Here is an 11,396-nt window from a genome sequence, read left to right as displayed (position 1 = left end):
TCCCTCCAAAAGGCTCAGGCACTCAAGAGAGCATTGCTGGCATGCAGCACAGTGAGTTCTCCATGGATTTCATAATGAAGTCCCTTTTCAGTAGTGGCAGAAGAGAAAAATAACTACATTTGGATGATTTGAATTATAGGCACCTTGATTTGGGGATATAAGGGATAATTCTGGATTTAAAATTCAAAAGCTATCTTTGCCCATTTTTAGTATATCCCAAAGATTACTCATTTAATCATGAATGGAAAATAAAATGAAAAAATTGTTTAATACAAAGTTGCAGTCACGGGAGCTTATTGAGGTAATGTTTTCATTTTATTTATATAAGCAATTGCATTTTAAAAACATTTTTGTCCTACAAAAATAAAGTGAAATAATTCACAGAATTTTAAATAAATAATTTTGAACACATATTTATCATGTGCAACTTGAACCCAGCCAAACCCAGCAGGTTGGGTCACAGACAAGTGAAATGTGGCTTCAGAGAACAAAATGCACAGTGAACATGATTCCTTTCCAAAGCAGCTTATAGCAACTCAGCTGACATAAACTTTTTCTCCCAAATTCCTTTTTACCTACCCCAAAATAACTAAATCTGTCCAGACTTGTCCCTCTTTGACTTTAAGCCAAGCAGTTTTCTTTGTTAATGGTAGAAAGGTGCTCTGACACGCGTTCCAGAGATAATCTGAACGACAACTACATATTTAACTGATGACCAAATAGTTTTGTCTTATTAGAATGTACAGTCCTGACCACATTTTTGTACAAGGTTATTGAAGTTTCTCCTTTCTTTGTGCCTCAAATAGAGAAACAAAATGCCCTTCCTTCTCCTGAAGTGTTTATACCAAAGACCATGTCAAATCAGTCACTGGTATTGATTGTTATAGGAGATCTGGAGTCAGCTAATTGCACTAATGGTTACAAATTTACTCTGCAGAAGGTAATCATTGTTTTCAAACAAATCCATAGAAACAAAGAAGTCACAAGTCAAGCTATTCTACTACCATAGCCATTACAACACAAGCCTCTACAAATGTTTGAGAGATTCAGATGTAACATAAACTCAAGTCCTTTTCCACAAGTAGTCAAGGAATTTTGTGTGGGGGCACAGAATACCAGGTTGCTGCTCTACTCCAGTCTGAAGTGACATTCTTTTTACCTATAGTTCCCCAGCTGTTTTTATGGGAAGATCATCTTCTATATTTCCTCTCTAGAAATTAAAAAAAGATACCCTTATATGCAAAGGTTTAAGTGCTGGTACAAGATCCTGTGTAACTTTTTATGTGCCCATATGAGGCTACAAATTTTAGTGCTGGATCAGGACACATGTTTAGGACATTTTGTGCTAACTAGCCAGTTTTTGTTAAGCTTAAGCCACTCATTTAAAATGCCTCTGTTTGTAATCTATAAATAAAATATTAGCATCCCCCCCAATCAAATAAATAGAGCTCTAATTCATTACTATGGATTGTGTATATAAAACCTAAGCTAACAAAGTCTTGTTGCCTTGAAGTTTTGCTCAATCAGTGCTGCATATGTTTACATAGTTTCCCAGTTTTTATTATTCCTCAATAATCTCAGTTTGGGTACACAAACCTATACTACAGTCATGTTCTTAACTAAAACTGTACTGTCCATTTGTCCTTAAAGTGACAGAATAAAATTTATGTTGTCAAGTAGACCAGAGAACTACAGCTATGAAAAAACCACACACCACCAAACTAACAACAACAAACAAAAAACTAATACTTTGGACTAAGTTTAAGACGTCCCTGAATTTGCAAAATAAAATGCATTGGCTGTTGCCAAGTAGCATTGTATTCCAGCCTGATAGTCATTTCTAAGCTCAGTACGATTGCTATCATCTTCTTACATAAATAACATGATATATGCTTCAAAAATAAGAAGCATCTCAGACTAGTTCTATTTTCTTTAAATAATTAAATTAAAAAAAAAAAAACAAAAAACATTATAATGCCCTAATGCCCTAAGCAAGGACAATGCCCTAATGCCCTAAGCAAGGACAGATTTAAAAAAAAATAAATAATAATAATAAAAAAACAACAACAAACACCCACAAATATGCAAGTTACTGTGCAAATTGCCTTATTTGCAATGAGGGAGAGGTAGTGTCATTGATAAATGTAACACATTTTCTGACTTTACAACATTAAAAAAGTCTTATAAACATGTATTTGTTAGTTTTGGAGTGCTTATATGGAATTCAGAATCTTTTCTGGTGGTTTTCATTAGGTCAAATTTTCTTCTATTTTTAGTTTGATGACCTGTTTTCAAGCTTAAGCAACAAGTTGCTTTTGTAGTGTTCTGAGTCCTACACAAGACAAAACCCAACACCTGTTGTCACATATTAAAACAAATACAAAACACAAAATAAAAATTGGAACCTTCATCCACTTTGGAATACGTAGTTCTGTTACAGAAGATTTTAAACAAGGGATTCACTGCTTTAGAGCTGAAACACAGAAAATCCCTTTTGTAAGTGGAAGCCTTACCCGAGTAAGGAATCTAGGGCAACCCCCAAAGTGAAGATGCAAAAGTGTTTTGTTTTTTTTTTTAACTTTAAGCTATAAATAAAATAATTTATATAAATAAATAAATAGATTAATACTTTATAACTCAGCAGATCGCTCTTTCAGTAGTAGTGTGGGGTTGATATCTTCCATTGCTGTGTTTGAGGTACTAACATTAATAGTTGCCTCCGTGGGTTCAGGATTTAAGACGTGGAAAGCAGTGAAAGGACAGCCTTTCACGTTGTTGCAGATGAGCTTCTGTAAGGAGGCAGTATTGATTATTTCAAATCCCACTTTTCCACCAAAGGTGCTGGGCTTCCAGTACTCTGGGGAACAGATAGCATTTCCCATCAGTCCTTTCAGAGAGAATGGTGCGCCGATTTCTACCATTGTTTCGCCAAAGATGGCACCTGGTCGTGGTTTTTCTACAAGGAGTCCTGGATACAGCTCCATAGCATCTATGTCTCCATAAAGCTCTTCCAGTTCAGCAGCCATTTCTTTTTCTCCTGTAATTATTGATGAATAAACACAGTAAGTGGAAAAATCCTGTTTTCATGGCAACACCATCCTGCTGAAGTTCAGAAACAGGATTGAAGGCTTATGTTAGCTATTTTAAAGACAAGGGCACTTATTTATGAAGAAGGATTAAAAACTGTTACCTGTAAGTTCTTCAAATGATTTAAATGGTTTCAACATGAAGCGTTTCCTGTACTCATTCAAGGACTGGTATCTCATTTGTCTGCTTTGGTCAATTGAAGCCTTTGCTACTTTCTGTACTGCAGCAGGAACATTTTTTCCACCAGCAACCTATTCAGTAAAGATGAAAAGTAATAAGATCTCCAGATAAAAGTTATGAGGAAGTTATGCCTTCATATAGTTTTGGATAGATGTATTGCACCCCTGATGCAACCCCCAAATTGTTAACTTGAGAAAGTACCTACCCTGCCAGCACTTTGCTTGGAGAAAGATTTCACCATATGGGAAAGGCCATGTTCCAGCATTATAGAGTTGTTGTAGAGGAACTGCTGGAAAGTGTACTCCTGGTCATGTATTTGAAAAGTGTCAGGCAGAAGTGGGTGCCAGTGGTACAGGGTATTGAATTCAGCTGCAATTCGGTTCTGGTATTGGAATCGCTGGTTGAACAGAAGCTCAGGATCGAACTTGAGTTTGAAGTGGTAGCCACTCAAGTGTTGCACGTAATCTTCAATAACAATCTTGATTGTCTCTCCTGTTGGAGAAGGAAAAGGGACACAGTATTGGTACTAATTCCCTGAGGAACCCTATCTATGAGAGAACATACAATCTCTAAACTGTTCTGGAAAAAATACTATAGGGATCAGGATAGCAAACACTCCTCATCTTTCCTTAATAGTACAGAGAGAGATCCATGTATTTTATGCGACTAAAAGTAGGGGGTAGAACAGTACTTAAGAGCCCAAGTTTTTGGCTGTGGCAGACAAACCTTTCTTTGCCTTATAGCTTCCTTCACTCTGGTCCCCTCAAGCTACACTTAAATTTATTTTCCACAGAATTTGCGGAAAAACATACATTAGTATCAACATGGTGCTTGGTTACTATCTAGGACAGAGGTAGGGGACAATAAAGAAAGCTAGTATCTGAAAGCAACCTCTCAGCTTCTGAGCTGCTTAAAACAATTTTCTTTTATTGGTTTACTGTTTCATCCACGATTTGGGCACAGTCTTTCCAAACATGGTACGTGTCAACATTAACAGATGAAATACCACTTAGCAGACAATTAGACAGGAGAAGTATGTGCAATAACATTTTATGTAGCTTCCTGAACTTTAGACTTAACCACAGCCCCTCTTAAAGCATATCTGAACTGACCCAACCCCAGAAGAGAAAAAAAAGAAAAAATTCTCTCAGAGCAACTGAGGTCATCTAGCCTCACAGGCCTCCTCTCTGAGAAACGAATCTTAGCTTCCCATCTTTTCACCGCTTTCAGTTCTGTTTCCCTTAAATACCGGAATTAATTATCACTTGACTCAATTTTCTTCAGTTTTGGTATTTAACATAGCAGGAGGCAGCTGTATTTTAATGTGTCAGGTCATGAAGGCTCAGATTTATGCCCTCATACAACAATTAAGTAACAGTTTTTCCTCTTACTAGATCTACTGCAGCTGCAGTACATCACAGGTAGAAGCATCAAGCTCAATGAAACATTTGAATTGCACGTAGTAGAAGTTACACTCACCTATCAATATGAGTCTAGTAGTTTGGAATAACTGCTCATCATCCCACTCTGGATGCTCCTGTTTCAGGATGTCACAGACCCGATTGTGTTCTCTCAGCCATATTGTAGCATACATCATTAAACCTGGGACCAAACCAAACACCTCCTGCCCGACAGAAAACTGCAAGTGTTCAGGAACATGAGGAGGGTAGATCATCTCTGCCTGAGTGTCCTTCACTGTGGGTGGATACATTTCCCCATCTATCATCTGCCAAAGAGGGCACACAGGAGGAAGGGAGAAAGAAGAGGAGAGTCATAAGCTATCATGCTTATGAGTTACGATGTATTGACTCTGTTAGCACTGACTTAAAGCAAGCAACACTGCAAGCAGAGCACTAATTTTAAGAAATGTTATCTAATTAAAAGGCGGGAAGATAAGACATACCTGGTATTTTAGCTTTCCATCCTTGAGAAGTCTCAGTTTAAGCTGTCTCTCCAAAGTCTCTCCATAAATGTGATTCAAGTCAACCTGTAAAATAAAAGCATTTGGAACATGAAGACAAGCTACGTTTTTTGCTATTTTAGGATAGGTCCTACTTCTGTGGATGCCAATACGATTTCATCCCTTTAATGTTTACCTTTTAATTATAATATTGTTACCTTATAAGTATCACACAATGATATTTAAGTTGAAGCCAAATTATTTCCTGGCAACTGGAGCAATCACTCTGTAAGTTTTTAAATTGGACTGGCAATTTAAGAGGACTCTGTTTAGAGTGTCAGCAGCTTTTTATTATGCAGCCAGCTCTTTATATACACAAACATTTTACAGCTTTCTGTTTTAGACATACACACAACATTCATATTGAAAAATTCTTTATCCAAAGGCTGTCTGCTTTGTAGATAAAGATCTTAAAATTCAAATTTGCTTTTGAAGTTCTTTTTAATTTTAATAGACCTAACATATTAAGCAAAAGCAGATTCTTGGGAAAAAAAAAGTCATAGCCCTCACTGTACAGAGCCTTTAAAGAGAATTATGTGACTATTCAGTCACCAGAGTTTTGCCTCCCCTCTTCCATAACTTCCTGATTTGTTGCAGGGCACGTTGAATGGTATATGTACTAGTCTTTGTGCATTCTGACTACCTGTAAGGTATCATTCTAGCTGGTTAGTAGCTGCTAAGAGCTAAGTGCTGTGTTCAAGTTACAGAGCTATAGTCTTACCCCATGGCCAAGAGCTTTAGTGAAACCAGGTCCTTTCTTGTGGTCTGTCTTAAAGAACTGATGAGTGAAGTGTTGGGCAAAGAATGTGAACATCACATTCGTGCCTTGTGGGTCAGGAATAAATTTTTTCCGCAGCAAAAACTTCTCCACAATCAGCTTTGAATCTGGGAGTTCTTTCTTACCTACAAGGAAAAGAAAATCTCCTTATAGTAAAGTGAGATGTTCAAGACAGCCATGGTTACTACTTAATTTTGTTCCTAACAAAACAGACTTACTATTTTCAACTTATTAATGCAGGATTCAACAACAAACACCAGAATGGTTATCTTTAAGGTCATTACACAATATGCAATACATGGTTATCCTCAAAGTCAACTACACTGTTAAAAGGTTGTAGACAAGCTTGCCTGTTGGTGTTTTCTAAGACAAAAAGATAAATAGGAATTCCTAGAAATGAACGTTATGCATCTGTTTTATTCCTTACCTTTAACACCCATTGGTGTTGGACAGTCACGTCCTACCGGGGGAAGGCTTCTTGTGTAATAGGAAAGATTGGAATAAGTTTCCCAGTTTTTGTAATTATAGTCACTATTGTAAGTTGGTGGGCTGTCAATCAAATGTGATCTTGCTGGAAGAGAGAATAAAAATTATATGTATTTGTTTTTATTTTAAAACTATACCTTTCAGACTCAAGAAGTAAGTCACATGGCCAGATTGTTTCCATATATTTTGCCAGCAGTTGCATCAAATTCCACACATATAATCTCATTTCACTTCAGTAACTGATGGTTGCTGAATAACAGGAATAGGTTCTGAATTAGCAATTGGATCCAACTATTGAAATTTGCATCAAATGGTTCATGTTATGCTATATGCTAGCAAAATCCTAGATTTTATCAGTGATGAGAGCAAAATGCATTTCTGTCTGAAAGCACATTTCACATCAAGTGTGCAATGCACCGAAATCTTAAACTTTGTTTAGAGTGTTTTTACCTTAGTGCATTTTAGCTTGCTACTTCATGAATAAACTGATCAAGTAGAGTATTCTGGAGTCCTACAAGTAGCTCCTGCCAGTTAAGAGTATGAGAAGGGAGAACTTATACTTACACGTCAATACATATCTCATAATAGTATCTCGTAAGAAGGGGATGTTGTTGATGATGTTCCAGACTCCTTTGAAGTGGGTGAGAATGTAATGGACAGTATTTGGCGTAGGTTTCAATGTTAGTTTCAGCCACGTGAAGAATTCCGCTGTGAGCACAGATGGAAAGATTGTAAGTTAGCTATTAAGAATAACCTGCAATTCTGGAATTGAATTCTCAAAGTTCATTTCCATGAGAATGGATCCAAGATACTTACGTGTTGTACAATTTTCCCCATAATATCCTGTCCTTGTGCAGTCACATTCATACCGGTCAAATCCTGTTGTCATGCATACTCCTCTGTTCTGACATGGGTTTGAGCAGCAAGGATTAGCTAGAACAAAATTAAATACTCTGATTAAAATAGTGTCTTTTATACCTAGATCAGTGTTCTCACCACACCGAGTGAAGTTTTTGGATGTAGGTTGACAGTGCCCTGAAGTTTAGTGTTCACTGGGATGTCAACAGAATGAGTACGCACTCACACTATACTTTAGAGAGCTATGGGTAACAGCTAACGACAAAAACTAGGAACTTGATATTGTGGACTGTGAAAAGCTTCTCAGAGCATTTGTGCTACCTCACACAGGTCAGTGGAGGCCTGACATCCTTCCTACCATACTTAAGTATTCTAGAAACCACAAAAAGTACAAGATAAAAAAAAAAATCGTTCTGGATTTCCACCTGGAAACCTACACTCCGTGAACCACTCCTAGGCTGCAAGTGCAGCGGAGCCCCATGGAAGCTCCTTACATGCCCAAGACAGCGGGGCCGTGATATGGGCCCTTGCCGGCCGCCCTTGCCGGCCTCTCACGGCCGCCCCCGGCCCGGCCCCCGCTGCCTCGGAGCCCGTTGCGCGTCGCTTTCACCCGCGCCACCGCAGCGGCCTCCCCGGCTGCTGCCGGCCCGGCGGGGACGGGTCGGGTCGCGTCGGGTCGGGTCGCGTCGGGTCTCACCTGCGTGGCCGGCAGCCAGTAGACCGAGGACCAGTGCGCAGGGTAGGATCATATCCCGGCGGGGCTCCGTGGTGCTGGTTCTGGTGCTGGTCGGGCTCTGCGGATGCTCAGCGCCGAGGACCCAGTGCTGCTCCCAGGTAAGCACCCGCCTATTTATCCCGGGCGCCGTGAGTCACCCCTCCTTCACTCCCCCGGGCCTCCGCAAAGTCACGAAATTGGGAATTTTTCGGCCCCGCCCCGCCGCCTGCTGCTGGGCCGACCCCTGGCTGGGCCCGCTGCGGCGTGGCGCCGGGGGCCGGCTGGGGAGGGCCGGGACCGGCCGGGAGGAGCCGTCCTGCTGCCCGGCAAGGTCCATCCTGCTTCCCGACGGGAGCCTCCCCCTGCCCGGCAGGGGCTTCCTGCCTCCTGCCCGACGGGAGCCTGCTCCTGGCCGTCAGGGACCTCCCGCTGCCCGTCGGCCCCGCCGCGCTCCCCCGGCCTGCTGTCCCGAGGCCCCCAGCGCCCCCATTTCCAAGCCCGGTTTCCAAAACGCCTCCCGCAACTGGCCGGGCCCAGGCGTGTCGCGGTTAGTGAATAATCTGTGCACACAGTAATAGGCCATCCTGGATGTTCTGGAGAGGGGCACGAAAGTCCATAATTGCATGATTCTTCTGGTATAGCAAAAGGTGTGTATTTTGACTTTAATTTTAATTTCTGTGCTCACAGACACACAGACATGCGTGTGTAAGTATATGGAGATAGCACACTGCTGGCCTTGGTCACACTCTTGGCTGCCAGCTGCATGTATGTGCATCTGTGGTAGCTGAGTGCAAGTCACGACTTCGTACAGGTTGTGCAAGGGTGGTTCAGCTTCTCAGGTGTGAGACGGGGATCTTCTGCTCCCGCATCAGGAGCCAGACTGACCAGCTGCAAAGCACGGGTGATGTTCAGGGTGTACAAAGGGGCAACTCCGTAGATCGAGCTTCTGGCTTTGTAAATTTTGTTTCCATTTTACACTGTTCCTATTGTGTCTTACAAGGCTTTGTAAGACTTCATTGAAAATGTCAGATGAGCAAGGTGTTACTTTTTAATAAGATGGGTAGGAAGCTGTAAATGCAGAAAGTATTTCTAAGGTGTAAAACCAGCAATGTTTAGGGGAAAACTGAATGAGCTGTGTGCTAGGGAATTCTCTCTGAAATGATAAAACATTACTGAGGGACCTGGAGAACCCTGGGGATAAGGATAACTTATTTTGGGTAAAGTTTTGATCTATTAGAAGTAAACGACGTGCAAATGGAGTAGAACTTCAGTTTCGGGAGAGGACGCTTGTCCTTGGCAAGGGGCATTTGTTGCAACCGCCAAACTGGTGAGTGCTTCTTCACCTTCCACCCTACTCCCTGCAGATGCAGGCTGGAGAGAGGAGGGCAGCCTGCGCTGCAAGGCATGGTGTTGATGCTTCTTGAGCAGGTCACGTGGTGAAGCATGGGCTGTCTGCTGGGAAAGGTCATTTGTGCAGCTGGTGGCTGTGGTGCAATTGGAAGGATCCTTCAGCTCCTCTCACGCATTGAAGCAAGATGATGGAAAATCAGGGGGATAGGATATTGCTGTTTTTCCGAAGGCTGCCCTTCACCCTCACGTATTGTTTTAGGATTGCCTGTAATCAAGGTTATGTGCTGGAATGGGATTTATCCTTACAAATAGGTTATTTTGCTGTGTCAAGACTCACCACCAGGTGGAGATTTTATGCCCCAACTAACAAATTCTCTAATTTTTTTTTTTAACATGCAAACTCTCATTGAAAAAAAAAAACCACCACCATTATTTTTACTTTAACGATAGTTGTTTTAAATATCCTCTGCTCCAGGTGAAAGCAAGCACTGAAACGTACTATCTTCCACAACCTCAACATTTTCTTCCTCAACATTTTTACTTCAGCTGAAGCATCTGGAGGCTGTGATACCCTTGTTTCTGTTTCCATTCCAGGTTGCATATGAAAGGTTGAGAAATGTATATAGAATATGTATTGAATTCATGCCTCTTTGCTGAGGTCAGTTTATTGGTTCCTATAGGCCAGGTCTCAGAAAAACACTGGAAGAGACACAGCCATCCATAGTAACCTCAGTAATGCCACCAGAAGGGTGGCAAAGGAGAAAATGTACCCCTGCCTTGGTGCTGTTCCATTTTTTCCCTGGCTCCTGAAAATCTAGAGCAAGTTCCATTGATCTGGGAAGAGTTATTTTCCTGGTGTGGTGTTTCTGTGTTAGGGAGATGGAGGCTTGGCAGAGTGGGAGAATTTGCTCATTGCATGTCTTCCTTGCAAGTTTTCAAAGCATCAATCCCTCCCCCCCCCCGCCCCAGTTATTTTCTTTCATTTTATCTGTAGCTATGGTTCAGCAGGAAAAATTAGGAAAGGCTTCATTTCTCGTTGGGGATATTTGCACCCATTAAGTGAATTTCAGCTTTGCCATTCTGAGATGTTTCTTAACAACTACCCATGGAAATTACATCATAATTGTATACATAGTGGAGTATAGGATAATGTAGATTTTTGCCCCATATTGGTAGGTAGAACCCCACCTGGCCTATTTTTGACAGCTCTATTTAAAGAAGAAGGTGTCTGAATGCAGTAGGATTCACTGAATATTACTGCCCCCTTCTGCTGGATGTTTGTTTCCTATTGAATGACATGATAAATGATGACCCACAGCTAGTTCTTGTTCTTCCTGCCATTTAGATGGTACCTTATTTTCAGAGTAAGCTCTAGCAAGTCAATCATTTACTACCTAAGCCACATACAGTGCTGTTTTGTAACCAAACTTCATGAGGTGAAGCTGTCATTTGAAAATTAAGTAAAAGGCTGAAAAAAAAAAAGTAGCTTCACTATAAAAACAGAAATGCATAATTTGAATTTTTGTTCTTCCAAAATTTCAAACTGTAGCTATTCAAAATGGCTACAAATACAAATACCTGCACTAGCAGATTATATTGTGCTGTCAAAAGAGATGTTAGAAGATGACTTTGTCATAAGATGCATGGGAATGCCATGGCCCTGTGGGCTTCCATGACAAGGAACTAATGCACAGCTGTGTGTGTCACAGAAATTAACTCAACCAATTTGCTGGAAAAAAAAAATAGAAGTAGTAAACATTGGGTGTTTTTAATATTGCCATGTTACGATCATAAATCACCTCCCTAAATTGGATTAGGAATCAAATAATAAGAATAGGTTTTTTAATGCCTTTTTGCTTTTCTGTTTTCTATCTGCACTCTCATTCCATATGGTATAAGAACTTAGACTTTTTAAGGAGGGGGCAATAGTTTATTCTTATTTTGCATTGTATTTGGTGAAAATAATGAAAAGCAATCTGCCT

The 11,396-nt window shown here is 40.7% G+C and overlaps 2 protein-coding genes across 4 annotated transcripts in view; one reads left to right on the top strand and one right to left on the bottom strand.

Moving 5' to 3' along the window:
• Positions 1 to 292: 292 nt before the first annotated feature.
• Positions 293 to 8,181, bottom strand: PTGS2 (prostaglandin-endoperoxide synthase 2). The gene is made up of 10 exons (XM_038183096.2): positions 8,047 to 8,181; positions 7,308 to 7,424; positions 7,056 to 7,199; positions 6,433 to 6,576; positions 5,949 to 6,130; positions 5,171 to 5,254; positions 4,747 to 4,993; positions 3,473 to 3,759; positions 3,191 to 3,338; positions 293 to 3,037 (listed from the first exon to the last, which is right to left on the bottom strand). The coding sequence occupies exons 1-10, from the start codon at positions 8,096 to 8,098 to the stop codon at positions 2,631 to 2,633; spliced, it is 1,812 nt and encodes a 603-aa protein (XP_038039024.1). The 5' UTR covers positions 8,099 to 8,181; the 3' UTR covers positions 293 to 2,630.
• The window catches only part of PLA2G4A (phospholipase A2 group IVA), a 118,815-nt gene continuing 115,460 nt past the window's right edge, over positions 8,042 to 11,396 (top strand). The window contains exon 1 of one of the 3 annotated variants that reach the window (XM_005015357.6): positions 8,042 to 8,183. The gene's annotated coding sequence lies outside the window, so the exon portion shown is untranslated. Of the gene's footprint in view, positions 8,184 to 8,353; positions 8,712 to 11,396 lie in introns of those variants that run through there. The other 2 variants (XM_005015355.6, XM_072042192.1) reach the window with 2 other exon arrangements.

Source organism: Anas platyrhynchos, chromosome 8 (genome assembly GCF_047663525.1).
Source record: "Anas platyrhynchos isolate ZD024472 breed Pekin duck chromosome 8, IASCAAS_PekinDuck_T2T, whole genome shotgun sequence".
NCBI lineage: Eukaryota > Metazoa > Chordata > Aves > Anseriformes > Anatidae > Anas > Anas platyrhynchos.
This window is presented reverse-complemented; position numbering and strand designations above follow the sequence as displayed.

Excerpts from the sequence above, each read along its gene's own strand:
- PTGS2 (XM_038183096.2), bottom strand. The coding sequence starts at position 8,098 with ATGATCCTACCCTGCGCACTGGTCCTCGGTCTACTGGCTGCCGGCCAC. Across the intron at positions 7,200-7,307 it reads TGGGGAAAATTGTACAACAC|CGGAATTCTTCACGTGGCTG; the intron begins GTAAGTATCTTG and ends CTGTGCTCACAG. Across the intron at positions 6,131-6,432 it reads AACACCAATGGGTGTTAAAG|GTAAGAAAGAACTCCCAGAT; the intron begins GTAAGGAATAAA and ends TTTTCCTTGTAG.